This window comes from Zerene cesonia, chromosome Z (assembly GCF_012273895.1).
Source record: "Zerene cesonia ecotype Mississippi chromosome Z, Zerene_cesonia_1.1, whole genome shotgun sequence".
In the NCBI taxonomy this organism is placed as follows: Eukaryota; Metazoa; Arthropoda; class Insecta; order Lepidoptera; family Pieridae; genus Zerene; species Zerene cesonia.
In genome coordinates this window covers 7,205,550-7,231,465 of record NC_052122.1, presented here as the reverse complement: position 1 = coordinate 7,231,465, position 25,916 = coordinate 7,205,550, and the positions used below count along the sequence as shown (strand labels likewise).

General features: G+C 32.7%; 1 protein-coding gene across 3 annotated transcripts in view; it reads right to left on the bottom strand.

Annotated features, from left to right (window-relative positions):
• LOC119835388 (disco-interacting protein 2) overlaps window positions 1-25,916 on the bottom strand; it is a 56,570-nt gene that overhangs the window by 25,403 nt on the left and 5,251 nt on the right. The window contains exons 2-3 of one of the 3 annotated variants that reach the window (XM_038360137.1): window positions 18,965-19,042; window positions 15,731-15,844 (exon numbers count right to left, since the gene is read on the bottom strand). In XM_038360137.1, the coding sequence (XP_038216065.1) occupies window positions 15,731-15,844; window positions 18,965-19,042 (192 nt within the window). Of the gene's footprint in view, window positions 1-3,667; window positions 3,749-15,730; window positions 15,845-18,964; window positions 19,043-25,916 lie in introns of all 3 variants that reach the window. The other 2 variants (XM_038360138.1, XM_038360139.1) reach the window with 2 other exon arrangements.

The window sequence follows — 25,916 nt, the reverse complement described above, 5'->3', positions numbered from 1 at the left end:
TAGTCAATAAATCTCATTTACTGTTTAAATTAACATTCCCTTTCAATGCACAACGAAATGCATAGATAAACTTGGAAAGTTGCTTTGGCTCGCGTTTACATTAACAAATACTCATAATAATCCACTCATACAGTACCTGTAATCATAGTAATTGGTGGTTTGTTAACCAAAAATAACTCAAATATTGTGTGGAGTGGACTATAATGAACGGGGTAAAACTGTTTTTGGCAAAACCGCTGCATGTTCAGGTGAGAGATTAAACGTCATAGTCAGGACGGATAATAAATGGACTATTAACATTGTCGGAAGTGAACACACCAATGCCGAACAGTTCCTATTTGAAACGTTTCACAAAATGTTCAAAGTTATTTGGTCATGTCACCTGTAGTTGACGCGTCGATAGGACGATAAATTAAAGCACTATATTGAATGCGGTATTGTTATTCATGGTTATAAAGTTATTATGATAAATATTACATTTCATTACCATAACATTTATATAGCATACTAGCTTTGCACAGAAAAATACAGTACCGGACTTTCCTGTATATTTATCTTTCTGCGGGATTTCTGAGAAAAAATAACATTTTCTTTCTCAAACTATGTCTGTTAAATTAACTAAAATTCATCTGAACCGGTGAACCGGTTCAGCGGTTTAAGAAGAGACCAACAGACATAGATACTTTCGAATAATTGTAGGCATTGGCAAGTAGGTAATTCTCTTCTTTCTTAAATTACTCATACTTCGGTTACGTATGTTTACAAGTCCTGTTGTAACCGCATAACTTATGGACATTACTATGAAATCTACTTAGATAATGGAACTTAACGCCAAGCTCACATTCGGATTTTTTCCGATACGTCACAAATAATTAAAATTTATAAAAACTAAATGGACATATTAGAGAATAGCAATAATTTGTAAATATGTTTTGACCAAAATACATTAGCTAAAAGTATTTGTTATTGTTAAATGGATAAAAAGTCAACAATGGCCTATTATCATACCAGTGGTCATACCGGTATATATTAAATGTAATTATTATAAGTATGCTTTATTCATTGTTGGCCGTTGTGTGTGCGAACAGCTGAACAATTAGGATTCAAATATATGAAGACGTAAGTATGCTATTTGGACTATTGATACTATCTATATGTAATTTTCATTAATGAACGCTTATTTTAACAAATTTAAAAGTGCGCTAGTCAATTTAAATATATTACTATTATACACAGGAAGACTAAGTATTCAAATTATACTGAATCCGTCGTACTTATTTTATGCGTTCATATTGGAGACCTTTTGATATTTGTAAAATTTGTTTTCTATTTAACAACACACATCCTTATAAACGGTTTCCTTTATTCAATCCAAATTACAAGGGAGGTTATTTAAAAATTTCATAAGCTATATATGAGCGAGAAACGATGACACAGAACTGAGTTTCAGATAAAAAGAAACGCAAAACTATGAAACGCGATGCGAATATGTGATTCCTGGAAGTTGATATAACGGATAATCCTGTGCTCGAAGCGACTTATTGTCTGCTATTCGTCGTATTGGCATAAAGGACGAATGCTGCGGGTTATTCAATGGAAAACGTGAGCCCGTCACCTACACCGAGAAGAAAACGTATTTTCGTAAATGGTAAATAAGGACAGATTCAGAGATGAATGGATTTGATGCGCAGTAACAGAGTTATTTTGATTTTTTACTTTTTATTGGTTACATTTGAATTCTGATACGTTTTTATACAATTTTTTAATAAAATAAAGCCTATAGAATGGTTAAAGACTCGTTCCGTTTCATAATAAAGCTAATCGAGAGGACGCAAATGTATCATCACAAAAAGATCCTGCTGCAAAATCTTAAATCTTAATTTCTTTATGGAATAATTACCTTCAAAAATTAGCATCTTATCTTCTATATGTCTATCTGTTCCGGGAAATCGCAACACCTACGTTATTTTGACAGAAATTAATTGTCGGTATAAATTTGGGATTGAGGTCGCGCCGATACAACTTGCAGAAAACAGGCTTTGCAATTCTACTGTCGCTATATCCAATAGCATAGCGCCATAACACTAACATCACATCTTTTTTATTCTGTCCGCTTTCTTAAGTTTATTGATCCGTCTTACTTTGGATTTCAATAAGTTATTTTATAATAACAATGCAATAACATTGTATTTATAAGCCTAGGAAAGGTTAAAGTTACACAGGAGAGCAGAAGTTTACACTATAAATAGTTTTAATGTGGCATTTCGTCCAGGCCTAGGTTTCGTACCGGGCTCATGGTTCCGATAACGAAATATTAACACGCACAAATATATTCAAAATTAATTCCACTCGTACTTCGTTCTGTAACGATAACTTAACGCTGGTGTATAATACATTTGCAAGTTTCGTTTACGATACGGATTTGTGAGTCATTTTCTTGAAACTTGTCATGCCGGTTCTTATTTATTGTAGAGTATACGATAGGGCAGTGTTATATAACATGTACACTGTACAGCGGCCCCGATGTGTATTACTTTATATTATAAAGCAGTAGAATCATCAACCAATCCTTTCATAAGGCAATTCTCAGTTTTAGCCTCCGCAATAATTCCAATATTATAAAAGGGAATCCGATTAATGAATTCTAATACTGATGATAACTTTTTTCTAATACTAGTAAAATAAATGGCGTATGAAAGCATAATTGGTAATATTTCTTAAAACAATTCTCCTTCTCAAAGATGGCAATTACCAATATCAAAGTTCTTCAAAGCGTGTAACGCTTCCGTGTTCTTAGCAATCAGGTCGCTAACCTGCTACCGGAAAATAGTAGAATTACACATTCCACAGTAGTAAACATAGATGTTATTAGTCCGAAAAGCATTTTTTTTGGCATACATATTTTATGACATGTTTGATTCGATATCCAATTTTTTTTTATCTTATACATTCAGCAGAGTTTCCATTGGAATTAAACTGATGATGAAATAAATTATATGATGTATTGCATGATATAAGTAGGTAATAAATATTATGAATATTTTTGTATATAGATAACATAATCGTACAGGTCTATTCGCAGCGTAACTTAAAGCAAATATACACTTGATGCATTTTATTATGGATTAGGAAGCTACATTCAGTCGCTTAATGATAAAAAAATATAACCATGTTAGTTATTGCTAAGGAAGACGGTTAATGAAATAGTACAAAGTATGAAGAGTGTGTGTTAAAATATAATTATTACTAATGCCTTAGAAGTGTCTTTGTTTGATTTTTAGTTTACTTGTATGTGTGTTTTTCATATATGTATTCATATATATTTTTAATGGTAATTTTTAAAAAGAAGATTTTAAATCTTCTTTTTAATATTAAATAAATAAATTTGCATTAAACCAACAAGCATCAAATCCTAATGAGACTATTAAAAATAATGAAAGTAGTAACGTCTAACTTTATTTGTTGGAATTGGTGTTCGACGCACTACATACATAAAATATATTTTGTCTGAGAATCAGTAAACCAACAAGGAAGTACAGATTAAGATAGGCAAGTGTCATTTGCAGATTGACCCGACACAAAATGGAACCCAAAGAATGACATCACACGTACACAACCAATATAATACGTCTATGGAGAGCGATAGGTTCTTTATAGTATGACTCACCAGAATGGTAGCGACTCTCGTTCCGCGTAAGTCGCCTGTTGGTCCTTCCAGGCGGCGAGCGGAGTGCCGCGGCCGATCTCACTGCGACGCCATAAACAAACCACCGTACATGTTTACACACACGCGCGTCATGCGGACATCACAAAAAAGAAACGAATTTCGAATTTGGAATCGTGTCAACTGGCGCCAAAAAATTATATATGTAATCTGTATAATTCACATCTCTTGCATTCACGAATACTTGTAATATTTGTGTGATTCCAAATTTATTCACAAGTTTAATCACCCGATCTGAAGGCGAGCATAAAGCTTTTCAATGGTTTTGTTAAGAAATGATTATGAATTAGCCACATCGAGTGTTTAAACTTGTAATTATATATATTCGGCTCCTGAAGTATGAAGAAACACAGGAAAATCATCATGTTAAAATTTCAACAACGAAAGAGACCATACCTACAACCACACTCTATCAATAAAGATAAAAATAAAATTCTAATAACGTGACGCAATTTTTATATGAAAACTTATTACCTAAATTCATATTAAAAGAAGATAAATAAATTGTTTGTTAGTAATAATAAAAATAATAAACGCAGTGTACAAAAACTTAGAATTGCAACGAGATAGCCAAATACGTATGCGGATAAAAATACGAAGAGCTATGGTTTGCATATCAAAGTGTGAATCACTCAATAAGCCCTTACGTGACGGTTATTATAATTAAAAAAAAATAATATTATACAAACTTACGACTTCAATGTACGAAATACCTTTTCGTAAAAAAGTTATTGTAATCGCCATATAAAATAAAAAAAAAGGTTTGAATAGACTTGGCGCCATATTTTGCTTTTTTTTACATGTATCACCCGTAACGCTAAAGTGCTTGTCAAATAAAAATATCCAAAAATCGGATAAAAAGGCGCACAGTTTGTATAAAAAAAACTTACCAGTCATAGGGACTGCCGATAGAATAAAAATTTATAACCTACCAAATAGTTCTCAGCGAAGCTAAAAAGGTTTCATTACATTTTTTTTTGTAAAAAACATTTAATTACCATTTTTATATTTCAACCTCTTTGTCTAGTAATGTGACACACTCGAAAAAAAAAACGCGTTTTTTTTATTTGTCATTCTTAATAAATGTGTAGGCATTTATTGCTATATAAGTTTAAACATGAGTACCGATATAAACGTGGCAAATATAGAAATAGACGTAGAGCATTTGGATTCTGATATGATTGATGAACATCTTCGGGCATCGACAGCTGTATTGCATGACATGTTGAATGGTGATAACAGATGCTTAAATGAAGATGGTCACTCGTGCACTCAATGTGGAAAATCGTACAAAACAAAGAGCACTCTCCAAGCACATTACTTACTAAAACATCCTGAAGATCAAGTCGAGGTCTGGTGCACAACATGTGACAAGAAATATTCATCGTTGATGAGTTTACAGAAACATGTACGCTACATGCATCGCTATGATCATAGATGCAAAGCATGTTATCGAACGTTTGCAACAAAAGATATCCTAGATAGCCATGAAGACGAATGCGCTAAAAGCGATGCATCTTGTATTGAATGTGGAAAAAACTTTCCAACGCAGATTGCTCTCCGTAATCATTACAAATACAAGCATCCAGAAAGTACGAATTTCGTTTGCGAATTGTGTCACCGTACATTCAAAAGTAAGCGTAATCTATCCAATCACATGAGCGCAATACATCCGCCAGGGGCAACAGTATGCAACTGGTGTCAACGGTCATTCAATTCGCTGCCAGCTCTACAAAGCCACGTCTTATATAAGCATACGGACAACGGGTTGCGTTGTTTGCAATGTCGTAAAATATTCACATCAAAAAAGAGTTTGAGCCGTCATTTATTGAAAATTCATTTTTACAATGGACCCAATTATAACTGCGGCGTGTGCAAGGAAGATTTTCATACCTCTAATGCATTGGTTCGTCACGTCATGACACTGCACACCAGCAAGTGACATATTATAGCTTTGTATCGCAATTGATTTTATTATAACTTTCAACGTATTCTCAAGAATAAAGTGATAATAAATTCTGTTAATTTAACTAATACAATGTGTTTTATTAAGTGGTGCTGAAAATATACGTAATAAATATATTTCTACCCCATAAATATTGTACGTTCTAGGCGCGGTTGGAGCGAAGGCCTTCTAAGCAAAATATTAATATCTATTGCGGATGGGATAGGCGATGCCGTTAGTTCTGCATCCAGTGGGCTGCTAATGTGATCTTATCGTAGTACAGATTGCGTTGCACTCAACGTTTATTAAATACTGTATAAGCAAAGTAATGAAAAATTATTTTAATTATTAAAAAATGTTTATACTTGCATTACGGTTGCGCATATTTAGCATTTTTCTTTTCAAGAAAAGACGAAGCTATACATGGAAATAAAACGCAAATATGTTTTGATACTTACATTTTATTAGACTGATATATTTTATGATACTTAATTCTTTTTTTTATTTCCAGCAGAATTTAATACTCTTGGACAAATTAGGGAATACTTTATAAACAATATATAAACTTATGTATAAATATATCCTAATACTTTATTCTGTGTTGTAAAACGTTAAACTTATAAATTTTTACGTATATTTTATATAAAAAAAATAATGTCATAAGAAACAGGAAAGATTTTTGACATAGTTAAAAGATGTATGAATTATATATCGTATACTTGAAGGTAAATCGTATCGTATTTTCTGTTTAGATGTAACAATGTAAAAAAAACAATTAAGGTCAATACGCAACGTCAGATTAATTAAAATAATTATCTAAAAACAACTAACCATCATCACCATTAGCTTATATAGTCCCACTGGAGAGACACGGGACTCTTATGTGTATATCATCATAAGTCACCACGCTGACCAAGTGCCGGTTGGCAGATGTCATGATTAACTTTTTAATTCTTCGATACGTCGGTTTCTTCGCGATATTTTCCCTCGCTATATCGCTCCCTCGCTCCGCTTCTAGCACTAGTTATGTGAATAATGTGCAGATGTCAGATACATTGAAAAATAATACTATATTTTTGCAGTCCGATCTCGAACCCTCAGTTTTTCGCTGTAAAGTCCGACCACTGAAACGCCTCCGCCTCGATAACTTATACCAAACAATAAATAAAATTTGGCCATTAATTACTAATACGTTTTTACAGTAACGTCAACCCTGTCTGAGCTAATAAGGCTTATCTGGAGTGGACTCACGGTTGTAGTTTCGGCGCCGGATATTGAACCAGCGCTTCCCAAATCTAGACTCATATATTGCCGGTCATTCACATTTGCACGAATACGCAAACCCACAAGTGCCTATACTACGATATTTACAATAGGCTTTACCGTGCATCAGCACAAACATTCGTATATTGTACGAATGTGTGCACGCAAATAATAGAACCGGTTAAAGCGACGACTAATACATTCAACTACTGAATTACATTAATTAAATATGAACGATGAATTCCATATGCTACTTAGTGAGTGTTAATAATTGCCGTTGCAAAAAGCGTTCCAGTTAAATTAAAGTCAATAAAAGGGAGGCCATTAGTATAAGTATTATGAAAGTAGAGGCGAGGCCAACTCGTTACCTGCGACAACGGATGAGCGTTATCACATTACATCGCATGTTCCCTGGGGTCTGGGCAAATAATGTAAAAAAGTGTGACTATCGGTGGAAATAGCATGAGGATATTAATTCATATGCTACATTAGAGACGACTATGTGATTAAGGTGATTAAGGACGATTAAGGATTTCGATAAATAGCTTAAATTCTCTTTTAAATAAATTGACAGTGCTGATTCGGTTGTTTGCTTGTTACATTAAATTTCACAATTACTATTGAAAAAGTTCAAATGAAAATGAAGTTATTGGAATCATACACAAACTAAAACTCAACCAACTTTACAGTCTTTTAAAAACTAGTTTGTTGGTTCTTCAGCATTTCACGTAAGCCGAGTACATACTTATAAGTTTACTGATGTACTTTCGAAAGCCAAGTCAATTCAATTTAATGTTCCATTGTATAATATATCCAAATATTTTAACGTGTAACTTTTAATGAATATTATAAAAACAGAAATCAGCGTAACGATTGACTTCTGATTTATTATTATATGTATTATAATCATTTAGTTTAAAAATATATTTCAAACGTGATATATTTTTAAATTAAATGACTATTTTTCAGTAGTCTCAAGGTATATTTTACAAAATATAATCCTTATGGGTATTTAACTTCATGCTCTTTGTATAGTAGTAAATATGAAACAATCGATATTGTATGAACTGTCGATAGTCTAGCCAAAGTTTATTCACCGAGAGCGTTAAATAAAACTTCGATTTATCAAAAAGAAGAGTCGCCATTCGACATAATTATAAAAATAATTAAGATGAATTGATTATGTCTGCATTGCATTCGTGCTTTTCATTTAATGCATCGACGTTTCATCTTAAAAATGTTTTATATATAAATTTCATATACTTTAATATTGCCTTCATTGTATAATTATTTTTTTTCTTCTGATAAAAAAATACTCAATGTGATGATAACTGACGGATGCTACCTTGTACCAGAAAACTTGTATTACATAATTGACATAACCACAATTATCTCTAACACTGTTATGTGAAGAACAACCAAATGCACCATCAATTATAGACTTATATGAAAGGTAATAAATAGAATACTCGAACGATTCATAGTTAAAAACGTTTGTATAAAGGCGAACAGTGAAAGTCAATGACATTTGGGTTTCAGCAAAGGACTTTAGACGACGGGTGTCTTACAAAGCGGGGCATTGAACAGACAGTAGAACCAACACAAAATGCCGACGTTTAATTTCTATACATCTATCTATTCGACTTGTCTGACTCCCGAAAAATGGTTCAGTAACAATTTAAGATGGCGTGCTGTATCATTTATAAGGGCTACATTCTCCAATCAGTTAAATCGTATATTTTATACTATATGGACATCGGTTTGTTAATGAGACCACTTTACTCAATTATTCGTTTTTAGACGACAGTTATTAATTTTGTACAACTTCTCGATTCAAAACTCATATACAAAATACAATAGGATAGGATTTGGGTTTAATTAATGTAGGAACAATATGCGTAGATACTTTCGAATAATCCTACTAATATATGCAATATATAAACGCAAAAGTAAATAGTAATAAATAATAAGTATAAATGGATGAATAATGAGATAAATTATAGTCTGGATAGTACATATGCTACATGTTACCCGGGTGTCACGGGAGTGACGCCGCAGGTCACGCTGGTGGTTTATAAATGAGAAATAATATTATTAATGTGCTTCTACCACATCAGTACGAGCCGCATTTTGGTATTTAAAACGTCATAGAATTTTGGTCATCTGAAAAGATGTAAGTCCTAAAAAATTATGCGCACATGTAAGGTGTATATATACTCTACTTCTAATTTCCTGGCGTCCAATGCTCGTATTTTTAAGCGTAAAAATTAAACCTTAACTATTATCTAAATTAATATCCCAATTTGAAATGAAAAATTTTTATTGACTAATTCACAGAAAGTATCAATAAATCACTTTAACCTTCGTTTCTAATGATTGATATCCTTTTGGGGAAGGTAGACTGGAATTGTCATTTCCCTGCAGTCACGTAGTATATAGTGATATTTTTTAAAGACTATTGATATTTTATAAGAACAATTGTTTACTTAAAGTAACGGGGATCAGATCAGTTGCCACGATTGACGTTTATATTCGTTGAAGCACGTAACATTGAACATTTATTGAGCATCAGTTGATCAACATTGTAAGTAAATGTTGCTGGCAACTATTTTTAATGATGTCGCACCTAGACCGCGAGCACTTCAACATGCCGTTGTCAACTCTGCAACACGTAGAGTTGCCAACAACTCCGGAACACGTTGAATTAACTTTGTTGTTAAACAAATGTTTACAGTGAAAATAATATTTGACGCCCAAACTGCACGTCCATGGTACAGTTATATTTATATTGTATTATTTTATTATTGGTGTTTTAACAAAGTGTTAATGTTTTTAAAAATATTACAAGTTTATGTTTCTATTATTTATAAAGGCGGTTCATTAAAAACCAACGAATTTTAGCGATCGAAATTTTTCTACTAAATTATTTGCATATCTATTGTTTGTATACAAAAACTATGAAAATAAATTCGACAACTTAATCATAAAAAAAATAAAAACTATTGGATCCATATATGTATCTATTTCTAAACGTGAAATGCAATATGGCTACTTTTCAAATAACAGAACCAACTTCATTGTTTGCAGCAATTGCGACAATTATTGCGCTGACTCATACATGAGGGCTATTTAAAAGACTTCTTTGTCTTCGACAAATAAATCAATGTTATCTACACCGTGCAGAGAAATGTTCACATTAATTGCTATTCAGTTAAAACATTATTGACGGAGTAATGGCACGGATTTTCGCAATGTACTATACTCTCGCTTCTTTATTCCTTTGTGATGCAGCTCCATCAAAGTTGCTATTCAAACATTCGCTCAGAGAGTTAGTTCTAGTTATTTATTTTTAAATTTACAGACTAGCCTTGGAAATATTTGAACGTGTAAATCGTAAGCATGCTCAATAGCCGGAGTATGAGTAAAACATGAATGTTTTAAACTTATTGCATAGAAACATGTTATATTTACGTAACATATGATTCACAAATAGAGAAAATTTTAAGTCACGTTTTACTATTTATATAAAATAGAATGATTACATTTAAATATATGTATATATATTACCTGCGATACATAAGGTCATTATGCGGTAGCTGAATAACCTTAATATATTTTGAGTGTACGAATGTTAAATTACAATTTTCATAATCGTGTACATATTTGATAAAATACGTATGCATTCCTGTAAGAGGATTTAATTGCGAAACATAATATTCCACAGTTTCCACGAATGAAGTTTTAACAATTAGTACTGTAATCGGATTAAAAGCATAATTGTTTAATATTACAAGCAGCATACAATGTAGTGATTTTAATAGAAAATAAAATTAATTTAAGAGTGGTAAGTAATCCATCAAAAATACATCAAAGCAGCAGCGTAGCAGTAACGGCTATACTCTAATCTAGGTAATGTTAAAAGTTTTCTACAAGCGTGTGTTCTAATCTACATTAACTAATAATAAACAATAGAAAGCTCATAATAACGAAAATATATTACACGAGGAATAGGTTCAAACTTATAATAATTGATGGATAATCAATTCGATGATTGGTTACCCCAGAATACCGTTATTATGTATTATGATAGCATTGATTCTGTTTTATTTTGTCCAGAAAGAGGGCCGCACGTGTTTTTAACCGATTTCCAAAAACAAAAATGAGGAGGTTCTATCTTCGTCTGTATGTATGTATTATTAGGATCAGCATATTGTATTACATCGTACTTATGACAACATTGCGTTATTGGATTACATAATATTTTCATGTCATTCTAGGATCTTGATTCTTGATACATGCGAGCTTCGACCTATCGAGACTCTATGGTATACAATCAATGTATTGAAGGATATGAAGTCGCGTGTATCAAGCTCAAAACAAGCGAAAATATTAATTCATATATTTGCGCTTGTGCAAGGCAAATAAAGTATCAATGAACCGTAAATAAGCGCCTTCTGGACAAGGTCCGCAAGTGAAATCTCTACGTCTGCCCTATAATACTTAAGAATAGTCATGCTAGAGTGATTAAATATAACAAAAGCAGAAAAAAAAATCAACGTCTAAAATATATTAAATTGAAAAACAGCCCAACACGATTACGTGATTGAATCGCATACAAGGTTGGAGAGAACCGTCGGATTGGAAGTAGCCACCACTTTTGTTGTTTGCGAGTGTCGGAATAATTAACTGAATGAATTGTAAATGCAGCGTGTAGGTACTTACTGTTACTATCACAAGGTATTGTTCGGCAATTTCAATATTTTGTCTCACCAATATAATCGAATAGGCGAATAAATACTGAACTAATTGCAATACGTATAGTGTATAGTATACATATCTATAATAATAGAGCCACACAATGCCCAGATATAAAGTAATTAATATCAAATTGTGATTTGTTACAGTGTAATGAGTTTATGCTAAAATAATGTACCTATAGCAGGTAATATATATTCAATTCGATTATATATATTAGTTATAAAAATTTATTGCATTTTCATATAATCACATTTTTTGTTGTTTTGAGATATTAATTTAATAAATTTCCATTCATCTATGTTTCAACTTGTTCGAAAAACTAAATTTAGGATAATGTCGGTCTTTATTGCATGTGTCTTTATTATATGAGTAATCAAAGAAAATTAGGGTAGAAATATTTTACTATTCCATAGAATAAAGCTTTTGAAACATAATTTGTGCTAAGTTTAATGTGTTTTTTTTTCACTTTAAATATTTAAGGCACAGGTGTAGTGAGCACGCGTCGCATTAGGCAACTTCCGCATTTTTATACGTAACCATTTAAAGGTGGCAGCCGGCGCTCGGCCCAGCACCGCATAATGGAGTCGGAAGAACAGTTGTATTCTACAAACAGGAATCGGTATTTATCGCCTACAATAATTTCGCGTGCTACACTTCGCTCCATTTTTCACCATCACATTTCTTACATGGCAACATCTATGTAAAATTACATAGTACAACTTCCGTAATGAGATATATTTGGCGTGATACAGAGCTGGCACTCCAATGGTATGGAGATATTCATCAGTTGCAATTACCGGCCCATGCGTATGCACTTGTTTATCTATGTGCAGTATGCATCACGTTCACAATTTATTTACCCACATGGTCTAACTATGATTTGCATCGTCATTAAATACAAGGCGCTTGAGACTCCTTTTTGCTTTGTTATAGCTTTCGATTTCAACTGCTAATCACCCGAGCTGCGACTGTTTCTTGTTTAATTTCAGTCTTAAATATCAATTAGTGTCCCAACAATAGAAACTTGCGAAATGTTACAGGTCCGAGGATCCGAATAGCTTGAGAGGGAAGCGAAGGTCAAAAGGGAATGGCGGCTACACGACCGGTTGAATTTTAAACGCAACGTTTAAAAGCAAATTGCTGTTAGCAAAGCCCGCATCGCTTTAGCCGTGAAACCGCTTCCAATGCTAGTGCGCTGATGGAAAACTGTCGCTAACATAATAATAACCGCAAATAACTTGTACATATGCTAATAACTACATTTTGTAATTATTATAAAAAATCCTTAAACCGGCTTTAAATAGTCAGATCCTGACCTATTTTCGATAGAATCACATGAAAAGTAACAGCTTTGGAATATAAAAAAAATCATTAAAATCGGTGCACCCAGTAAAAAGTTATGACAACAAACTCAAAACAAAACAAAATCAAGTCGAATTTAGCTTCCTCCGCAACTCCTTTTTTAAAACAAACAAACAAAGCGTTATCTATTTACATATTGGCAAAATTACTCATTTCACAACCTTCATAAATCATATTGTTACATTGCTAATTACATCATCATCACCCCAAATATATTCCCACTGTTGGACGCGGGCCTCCTATGAGGGTGCTTATTAGAAGAATTTAAGCAAATTGTTTACGTCAATGAATAAGTAAAATTAAACAGATAGAACAAAGAAATGCTTCAACCTTGTATGAAGTTTTATTACAGCCTCAATTGAAACCTTTACCCCGATTTCTTTAAAGTTGGGTAACACCCATCCGCGCCAATTGTGAGGCGTCTTGTAGCTATTGATTTACGAAATGTGCACACAGCGAACAATCCTACCAGCGAGCTTATAAATATTTTATGTAAATTACTGGTGAGACAACAAAGATAAACATTAGTGCCGTTTATAAATTTAAATATCTTATGGAACGAGTACACATAGTTCGTTAATTGTTATTATTAAGAAACAATCTCACAAAATGTTTGACAAGAAATTAAACTCAATACAGCTGAGTTTGTTTCAGAACATTCTTTGGAAGTACATTATTTGATCTTTTTACCGACCAGCCCAATAAATGTTTGTTAGGTAATCTCATAAAAAAGAGAAATTCAAGTGTGAAATTTTCAACGAACTGCCAGAATCCATTGTGACTTTGTTTTTCCTTACGTTTAAACTTTGCGTCAGCAATTGTTGTCAGGTGTTTTGTACCACGGCCCACTGACATACTTATGTGGTGGACAAAAACTATACAAGTGATGAGCTTGTAATGTGAGTAGAAGCGGTCGACCCCGTCATTTGTTTGTCTCGTCCATTAGCTACGATCAATTATAATATTATTGGAGAAATCGCTCACAGCAACAAATTTAGAATAACTACGAGGCGTTTTGTTTCTAACTAGTTTCTAGATTAGAACAAGATTACAACCAAGTATTTTGTACTGTATTCGTATCGATAATGTATTTGTGAATATTATCTTTTTTTTGTATATAAAAGTCATGGAATACGTACAAATTATATATGATTGAGCCAAGGTTAAATGAAACGACACTATTAAAACTCATACGTCATTGTATAATTAAATAAAAAAAGGTAAACAATGGCCTTCCAGTTCAGGTTCGTTGAGGAGTGCTATCTATTGCATTGTTCGCGGTATGCGATAAAACCAGCTCTAAGTCTAGTTTCAATTTAACAAAGCATACGAATGACTGCGTGAGGTCAACACACGCTACTGAATACTTCATTTGTGATTCTGCACTTACATGTATGTAGTCGGTCGATTCTTATGAGTCAATCTTTGATTTTATTATATCACTTTCGTAGTTAAGTAACTAATTATGATCACGATATTTATTGGGAGTGAGATTGTTTGTTGACATCGTATAATTATTTTCAATCAAACAGGTTACCGACGTCCCTAGGGGCGAGGTACCACTTCAGATTATAAAATAAGACAAAATGAAAACAATTACCTATAATACAAACACAATCTAATCACGCGAATCGGTAAAAAGAAGTTATCGAGTAACGAAGTGAGAACCTCCTTCGTTTTGGGAACGTCGGTTAAATATACAACAAACAAGAAGCTAATAAAATCGATAGTTTTAACGACTGTACCCGGGTGTATACGCGACTGCCGAAATGGTATCTTAGAACGATCGCAATTGTTACGAAACAATGTCTACGGAGTACGAACACATTACGATGTTCTCTTTTAGATCGACGCGTGACCTATATATACGTTTAGATGCAACAACTTATCAAATACGACATACGAGTCGAATTCATATTTTAATGTTTCACTTATCGCACACTTCACATTTACATGTTAAAGAAATAATTTTTTCATATTACCGTCTCTCTAAATATTGTAAAAGTTGCACGGAATTTCTATGTGAAAGTAATTAATTTTTTATGGGCAGCAATTTAAAACTTGGAGCTGTAGCTTTTAATTCTAGTTTTAATGTATGTGTTTCTTTTTATAGAAGGGCAAACCGCTTGAGGCGAATGCGTGGAGCAAATATTTTTAAACACACCGAGCGTTTTGTAATCACACAATCGATTTGCCGATGCCTACTTTTTGGACACCCAGTTATGTTGCTAATTTCCGTATTATGTTGGCACATAGAAGGCTAATTATACGGTATATTTATTGTTGTTTAAAATATTTAAATTATTCTTATGAACGTTTTAAGATTTAGATAAAAATTTAGTGTTTTTAATTGGAATAGTTATTTGTAAAGATGCTGTTGTGTGTGATTATATAAATTAAGGGAATCTTACAAACTGTTACCTATAAATTGAAATAATAACTACGAGATTAAAATCGAACATGTTTATAATATAAATCATTTATATTCATCCCACAAATGACTACTGTTATGCAATGTTAAGCGTGTTCAATAACAGTGAATGTATTTTACATTTGAATAAACATTACAACTATTGATTTCGTGTTAATAAAAACGTGCACGTGTGCGTGTGTATCAATGTGTGTGACGTGTCGTGTTGTGTAGTGGCCACTTCCTACGGAACGGTTCCCGTAGATACCTGAATGGTATCTCTTCTCATTGTGAGTCACTCGGCGGTGAGTTCGACGGTTCCTTGTGTGCTGGCGACTGCTGCCGCTGTCGCCTCTCGGACCGCGAGGCAGATGCCCACCTGCTGTGTAATATGTAACACCTTATAAGCCTAACTGCCGTCCAATCATTCTTGCGCCTTCTAAGGGTCAAATGTCGATATGTCGTTCAAATCATAATAATCACTACAAAATTAAGGTCAAACATAATAAATAAAGAACTGATTAGCGGTAGGTAATATATAATTATAAGCTGTTGAATTAAAATATAAAAAATATATATAGCATTTATAGGCTATAATGAAAAAAAAAACAGTTTTAATACCCCAATTGTACACCTTCAATTTCGTTAGTAGAGTCCGTTGAACTCGTGTCTGATAAGGGCCGAGGTGAGGACGCTTATCAGGTGACGCAATGCAGGCCCAAAAATATTCGGCAAAGCCCTACCGTTTTCGAGAGCTAAGCGATCAATACCAGCCGTGAATAGCATGCCGGTGTCTCCCTTATACACAGAATATATATTGGAAAAAGGACACGATATAACGTTACAACGTCTTTATATTTTAACTCATGATCAAATCGATGAATGTCTCTGTATAAATATCATGAGTATATTTAATAAAAAGAGCATTTCAATTATTGTGATTACATTAAAACTAAAATTCAAATAATTCTCAACATTTTACTTTTCAGAGCAATTTTAGAATATTAAACGTGTATTCGTATTAGGGTTTTCTTTTATTTTTGGCTCAAGTGCATTAATTTTCCATCTGTATTTTCATATAGAAATCTACGGTGCTTTTATATGTTGGAATTTATATAACGTAATATCATGTCAAGGGCTCTTACGAGTATTAATTTCATTGCTTGCGTTTTAAGATTTGTTCGTCTACTGTACTGGAAGCACTAACTCTTCAAGGTTAGCACATTAAAATAGATTTCATTTTAATTTTGATAGCGTAGGTAATTTTCTGTTTTTCTACAATGAGAAGAACAAAAAACCAAATAAGTGTTTCGAATGTTCGATTTTCGAACGAATGTTTGAATCAATTACTTTAACAGCCATAGATGACTATATAGTAAATAGATAAATAAACACGCAGAGTTGTGAGTATCAATACTCTGAACATCCCTCTTATTCGAGAGTTAATTAATAATAATGTTCACAGCAATTGAATGAGCCGTATGCGATAGCTACGGGTTCATGAGGTCCAGACAAATTGACGACTGGAATAAAACACAACTATACTCCAGTCGTATATAATGACTATTTTTATACGTTATGAAAATCTCTATTTCAATCAAGAATAAATTATTGATTATAACCGCGTTGCATCATACATAATGTCCGTCTTTTAATACACTTTTTTATGCTATCACTGTTTTAACGAGTCGTTATTATTAATTTTTTTATACCAAACACTATTATGTTTAAATTGTTATTAACATCATGCAATGTTGCGATTGTACAGTGCGTAATGATAGACAATATTAAAAAATCTGACGAGCGTATCGTTCCGAAACGATGAGCAAGAGTGATCTAAAGGTAGCTCGCAGCAACTGGTAGCGGTAACAAACATACATAATATTTCATTGTTAACCGCAAGTACGCTCCACGACTTGTTTAAATGTTAAACGAATCACAATAAAAATATTACGTTTATCACTTCACGCGAACAATTTCATTATTATTTTTTTTCAGTGTTTAAATAACAATGATCGATTAGCTACTTATAACGGTTGTGAAACAGCAAATAGTTATTGCTAATTAACTGTAGAAAATCTACCCGAGTTATCGCAACTTCCATCACAAAGTAAGCAATCATAATCAAGAGTTTTAGACGTCCAACGTTCTTCACTTATTGTTGGACACCTCTAGCTATTCCTAATACCTATACTTTACGCTTATAACATTTTTTTTTAATTCCATCTCATCGCCCGGTTCATACAGTAGGTAAATATAAGGGAAGTCGTGACTTACCTAGCAGCAGTTAAACATTGTAGGCATTCGTATGTACTGTTTCAATATTAGTCACTTATTTAAGCTGATCACGAACGAATATTTTACTTTTTACATTTAATGCTCGGAATTATTACCTTTCGTCGTTCAATTATGCTCTGAATAATAATTCAACATTATTTACTGTTTGTTTTCTATTACTTTTTTGAGTTAACTCTCTTTAAATAGCGTAAGAGTTAAACAAACTAACAATCAACTACATTTTGTTCATCGAAATGCTTGCTGTACGATAGTTAGCCAGATACCTGTTGTCTCGTGTTGTATGTCTATGATTGATGGATATAATCATGCATTCGGAGGTAAATGGGGATGACTACATGAGGTGTTGGGCATGCCTATACGGGCGCTATGAACGACACCTTATCACGATTCATCTCGGGCCAAGTATACTTTTTACATTAACTGTTTGTTTACAACGTTGCACCGCAAGCAAAAGCTGGTTTTGTTCGTGCCAAGAATTTAGTGTAGTTATTATTACGTGCTATTACGTCGTTATGGTACCATAGTGATAAAGTGTGGTTGAGGTGCGTGTTGGGTCACCAGCTAACTAAACCATTACATATAACAAAAACAACTTAAAGGGTTTATTGAAAAAAAAAAACATGTAAAAACAATATAAAAATAAATAAAAACATTCGATAGACACTGGACAAGGTTATTATATTAAAATTGCCGGATTGTTCGAACCGCGCATGAACTGGAGGTCAATCTCATTAAAATAGTTTTAGGTAACGGAGCGATTGAAATTCACAAACCATTACTTTAAAATTATGTATATGAAGTAGGTATTTCGAAAGTGATAATTTTAACGATAGTTCGACGTACTCGCGTTCCATATTCAAACAATCTAGAATCAGATTCACGATGGCCCCTTCGTTTGACCCTTGTTTGAAAATCGGGCCAAGCAAAGAGTGAGTGTCTCGCTAGTTTCGCGAGTGTCCAGCATCCATCGACGTCGACCAATTGACACTTGACCCCCGCGACGTTTTCGTCGCAACCTTGGACTCGTAAGTACTGGGGACCTTACGCCTGACACCTGACGTCACCAACTATGCTCCTATTAATCGAATTTTGAAGCGAAGCCAGTACTCGCGGGTCATTAAAGGTAAAATTGATTAGTTCAGGCAAAATGGTTAGCAGCATGTAAATTTGGCAATATTGCGAAGTGATTGTTTGCAGTCCTTACCTTGAGACTGCTGTTGAGCAATGTAGGGTGCCAGAAGACGTGTTCGCTTCTTCTCATATCCCTTTTGTGTGATGTCCCCTGCAAACAAGGCGCACATTATATATATATAGACTATTAATACATACCATGGTTTATAACGTTCATTCTATACCTACAAACCAGCACATGTATGCATTTCAATATCTAGAACAATTCCCTACAAACTTCAGCATAAAATGGATAAACAATTATTTAGGAACAGCAATATATTTGTAGATGTTAGTTAGTACGTAAAAACAGTTCATATAAAATTATTGAATAATTCAGATAGGATACGCGTAGACCTAACAACATAATAAAATAAACGAAGAAACAATATCATATTCACCAACAATATAAACAGAACACAAACTACAAACTACAAACACATTCCCACAATCGTCAAAACATAGAAATAATAAAACGAGTATTAGCGACCTTGTTTTAATTACATTAGCAAAAACTCACGAAAATAAGGAGGATATATGGAAGAACTTTGTACTTAATATGAGTTAATTGAATTTACCGAGAAATAATATATCCAGACGTAAACGAGGTTTGTAGTGAACCAATACTAGTTCGCGCGACGTCCAATTAGTCATTAGAGGAAATCTGTAAGGTGGCTAAACAGTTGGTCGTATTGAGAGCACGATATCAGTCTCATTATTATACAACTAACTAGCTGCTCGTCCCGCTTCTGCCCGGCTTGACTCGGGATAAAAACAAAATGCCCGAGACACTCGATTATCGTCGAGATTACGTGGCTTTTAAAAATCGGTTCATTATATCCAGAGATTACTCCCTGCAATGTCACAAACTCACAAAAACAAAAACTTTACATATTTATTTATAATATTAATAAAGATCGATAAAAATAATTGATAAACATGCAGATTGTTCAAATTACATTTTGACAGAAATTGATTTATAGATCGATGCTTTAAACATATAATTACTTTAATATGTATTTATGCATTAGATGATAAGCACCGTACGCTTATAAAAGTAGAATTGTTTCTGCTACTTAATATGACCATGTTAAAAAAAAATAAAAGATCATCCTCATCATCACCAACCCATATATGGTCTCGAATTCCCGACTTTTCCTATTGAAGTCCGAGGTCATAACCACTGTACCACCACTGCTTCAAAAGATTAACGTAACTAATTATTTCAATTACATATCTAACTAATTTGAAATTTCAAGTGAATAATTTTTGTATTTTGGTAAAGTCACTTCCTATACGATAATAAAAGTCCTAACTGCTGGGTCTTTTCGCATGTACACAATGTTACACACTTGAGATTAACATTATAAAGGTAGCCACGACAACACAAGCTTACAGAGAACACCCCACAGCGTCTTTGAAGATCGTTTATAATAGAATCCTTGGGTCGACGATCAAAATTCGCTGGTGTACAGAGGGTGGGTTGAGTACCTAGAATATTAGCAAGTCTTTCGTAGACAATTAAAAATATATTCGCTTACATGTTATAATGTGTAATTGTAAAACGATTATAACTGTTTACATTTTAAAATTTATAATTGTAAGATGCTTATCATTATTCAAAAATCATTGTCCACATATCAATGTAAATGTTTGTAGTCCATGTAGCAAATTATGTCAATCGAACATTATAGTTATTTATGAATGTTAAATGAATCAAGTAAATTCAGTTCAAAATTTAAATGACCAATTATGCTTAACAGTATACTTTTTTACAAGTATACTTAAAACTTCTTACACATTAAATTGTTTATAATGTCTGTAGAGCGAGATCACCATGGCAACGCTGCTGCATTCGTTTTTTATCAATAAATAGCAAAACAACAATAAAAAATTACAATATAGGACCGATTTTGATGATATTTCTTAAGTACAGGAATAAATTGAGACTCTAGTTCTTATCCTAAAAATCCCATAGGAAGAGGAAGTATGCGGGGTAACACCGGGGTCTGTCTATCCTTTGACCACGCGGGTAAAGACGGTAGCAGAAAGGCAGTATAAAAAAAATAAACACATTTTTGTATATAGATACTTCCTCCCTACTTCGTAGCACAAGAAATAACTTGCTAGTTGCTACACGCCCATACACCTATCTACTCCCTACCTATATAAATAATTTCAATCACTAAACAATCTAATTTATGTTTTACTTGTATTTACGTTGCGTTTTCATGGCCCAGTTAATTTATTTATTAAGTTAATTTATTTATTTAACAAAAGATTTTTAATGGATATTGATATGGTCACCATAAGATTTTGTTAGGTTAAGAGTAAAAGTACTGATTTGCGAGATTTGCTTTTTACAAGTTTTGTTTTTTATGGGATTCTATTATATAAACCACAACAGCAAAGTCATCAAATAAATTATTAAATTTTACTCGGAAATTTTTTTAGTCTTTGACGTGAAATACCGCGAAGTATTGCAGGCCATTGGACTGAAGTTAATATTTCTACAAATAAGTTTTATAAAACGAAATAATATTGTTTTGTGTAATTTAATTTTTTAAAGATTTTTAATAATTATTATTATTTTTATAAAATAAATACATAATGTCATTTTATGAGATCTTATATAGCCCCGAATTCCGGCTGTCATTCACTTACTTCAGACCTACGTATATTTTGTTTTCTTAATTCCAATTTTTTTAAATTCAAATTCTGATATCGAATTACAGTTTGGCTCGCTCACGCTACGGTTGAAATAAATCGAGTTAGACCTGTCATCCGATAACATACAATGCCATTATTATTGCATCCATGTATATGCAACATTAAAAAAAATTACTGTTAATATTAGTTATAAGGAGGAAGGACATGCATATCTACCGTTGTTTATTTATATCAATGTAAATAAGTATTCCATTCTCATAATTATAATCAACAATTGTGATTGATTATTAATTATTATTAATGACAAGCTATTGTTACATAGATTACAGTGAAGGTACTAGAGCAGTCGTGTCAATATGTGATGCACGGCACATCAAGCTAGTGTCAACAGCACTGTCTACTAAGAATACAAACATGCGTAATCAAGGTGCATTCAAGAGATAATAGTCTCTATACTGATTGTTTTAATGTCGTTTCTATGAAGCCATAGAAAATATTGATAAGTAGAACCACGATTGTTTTGTTTTGATTGGCCAGAATTCTTAAGGAATGCCGAAGTTGGAAATTAATTATTTTAATCCTAGCACGCATCTTTTTTGAGTGGGAAAAACTGTTAACTTATCGTTGATGTTATATTAAAATAAAAACATGTATCATAATTTGAAAATACTATAATTTTATTGACTTGAAAACTCTTAATAGTGTTTCAATGACTGATTGACAATGGATTATATTATGTAGCCTGATTCTGGCATCAAATATAATTACAAACGTTGTGTTTGATTTGACATCTATGTCGTCACAAAATGGCGCAAAATCGATCCCATTCCTAGTTGTATCGTATGTATTATACTATGTATTGAGCCTCCACTCTCCGGTGTCACCGAAGATAATTGAATTTTGCATCCGCTCGGGGAGGACTTGCATTCTACCTGACATTTTACGGATGAACTAAATATCCAACACAAACAAGGAATATATATGGAGTGATCGATAGTCAGACAGATAGATTAGGTACGTTAACGCGTGGCTTTGATTAATAGGAATATGAAATGGCGTAAAAGCTTTTATGGTGACTTGACGCATGTTAGACTTTACGAGAGAGTCGTCTAGAAATGTGTAAAAACATGTTATTATGTCGTCCCACTTATTTTAAGCCATTTTTTTATTTGAAATTGAAATCGAAGTATATCTCGCGTATCACGTGAATCAATGTTGCAACGTTGATTTTAATGAAATTACAAACTTTTACTTCGGCTTCTTTTTATACCTCGTTCTTTATAAAGAACGTAAAATATTTCGCTTCTCGTTGCTTTTCGTGCTATAAATTCAATTTAAACGTATAAATGTATGGCTTTAACTTTAAATATCAATTATTAAAACAACGCAACAATGTCCCCAGGCTTAGCTGCAGGTGTGTCGCGCCCTGTGTCCTCCCGAGATACATAACTATAATGTATAGGTACCGACAATGCTCCTATACTTGATGCAACGAGAGTAAGTATCATCTAGTTTAATGTATCGTCACAAAAGTTATTTTAAAAATAATCTCTTTCTTATAATAATTGTTATCGTACCTAATGTAAATAAGCATACACAGTTAAAAAATTAAATAATTGTTAGAATAATTTTTATCGTTGATAAGATGCAGATTATTGCGTATTACTGATAAAGATATGACATCATTTCTTTGCATTTATAATATGTGTTTGATGCAATGGAAAATTATGTATATTTTTCAACATTCACAACACCAAAAAATAAATAATATTGTTTATTTTCATTTTTATATTTAAACGATCTTATTAAGCTTGTCTGAACTGAACTTGATCAGAAGCTTAAAACAGAATGTTGTAAAACGATGATAAAAGAATATAGGATGCCCTTAATTAACTGTCTCATATGTCTGGATTCTCACAAAGCTACTCCACACGTGTCAAAGACCGTTATGTACGATATGGATACGACAAGTAATAGTGTTACTAAATGGCTAACTGAGCACATGAATGCATACATGAATTCAAAACACATTTAGAATATAAATTATTAGAAATGTTTTTAATGAAGATATAAACCGACTTAAAATTCTTACAACTATATCAAGTAGGAAAATATGGAAGGCACCTGGAGGCATCAAAAAAAACAATGACTATTTCAATTCACCCGGTCGAAAGTTCTGAGGTAACAAACCAAAAAAAAATACACTCGAATCCTCCAGTTAAAAAGTCAAGTGAGTAAACTAAAACAAATTTAAGATACACAACCTACTACTAATAAGACACAAAAACAAAATTGTGTCCGCTGAAAAACGCAGCTTTCAAAATAACTGATCCATGGACTATATGGTAAAGTGGGCTGTCATTCGTCGCTTTGACATCGTCCTAGCTTTATAGAACAGTTAGTGATCTATAAAAATCGTCTCGGCACGCAACAGTAGTGCACTTGTTGTCGATGTCGACCAACCTAATTGAACATTAACCCATTGACGTAATAGCAAAAGGGGTCCGCAGAGATCACGTAGGATGCATTTATCGTATATATCGCTAGGCATATTATATTCTTCATACAATATCATTGAACCTACTACTTGTAAGTATAGAAATTAAAATACAATATTTTCATTACCGTGACCGTAATATTCTTATAATATAATTAATTAATCAAACAATAATATATTACGACAAGTCCCAAGTGGAATGGTACGTGACAATGAGAAAATCCATCCATTTCGCAAACGTATGGGTTGCTAATTGCTTTTCTTTATAACGGAGGAAAAACTCAAAGGTCACTGACATGCACAAAAATTTCTCTTCCCGAATACAACTCGGGCACAACATCTCATTTCGTCTCCGTACGTTTTATTTCAGCATTACAAAACAAAAGCCAGGCTGTTAAAGTTTGAAATGTGATGTAATGAGTATGTATATCGCATGGGTATGTAAATTGTTTAGGTTTCCGTCATTTGAATATATGGGATATTGTACTACCACTTTATACTGAGTTACAATAAATAAATTCCTTGAATAAAACTCAATAAAAAACAGAATTATAGAAAATGTTTATTTTTATACGCAAGCTATAATTAAACGACAATGTTATTTATTTCATGTTAAAGGTATCTTTTGCTTTTATGAAAACTGCTTTGTATATTAATTTAAAAACTTATCCAGCTACTAACTTGGAGAGCGTTCGAAGGTAAATCTTTTTATTTATCGTCTGATAGAGACGTTTGCAACATGGGTCCAATTATCTTCCAACAATATTATTTTAACAAAAAATGTAATGTTTTCATTTTGAAATGGTTCACTAGACTGGATTTGTCAACCGATTAAAATGAAATATTATTACTGCATGTGTGCCATGAATCACATCTTAACGAAAACCTTAAAAAAATGAAGAAACAGTCGAACCTTTCTCGAGTTTTACGCTTAGTAACACAATTGACGGTTAATTTTTATTAATATAGAATACTATGAACGAAACCCAGTAGCGATAAGACCGCCACCTTTACTTTGCTTTAAGTTTCTTATATCTTTTATTCATACCATACCATTCATATACTAGTGCAACCAAGTATGAATTATAAAATTTGATCACATAAATAAATTATGGCAACTGCAGCCATCTTAGGTGGCAATATGTAGTCCATCACTCATTACAAACTAAGAACAAATCATTGTTACAATGCCGCACTTAATTTACGTTCTCCATTCTACGATTGCTGGATTTGAATTCATTTGAATTCAAACTATGTACACTCATTTTAACCACACACACACAACTTTTACACATTTAATTTAAGTTAAAGAATTTATATTTTTATTAATATTTTTTATATTTAAGTTATATTTTTGTTTAGAACCCAAAAGGTAAGTTTACGAATAACAAATATGAATAAATGTTTTATACATCTAGGTAATATTAATATTTATTGAGAGCCTTGAAAAGTCCAGCAATGTTCTTAGATAACTCCTGCGATATCAGCTTTGGCCGACAGACAAACTTCGTATGTACACAGTTTGCGCCCATATGGATACACACTAGTTGATTCTACAAAATGTTATTAAAACAAAGTTATAACTGGCAACACTAGGCTCTTGGACTAATAGCATAAGCTATTGTTTCTTCTTTAAAACAGATAATTAGAAAAAAAAATGATCACATTAAGATTTACCACGTGTTTATTGAGATAATAATACATATTGTTAATGTTATATATATATAGTCATGTACATGAGTAACCGCGATACACATTTCAGTACAATTACAGCATCATAGTTTCTAAGCACACAGCTTCGAGCCAATGATATCCCATT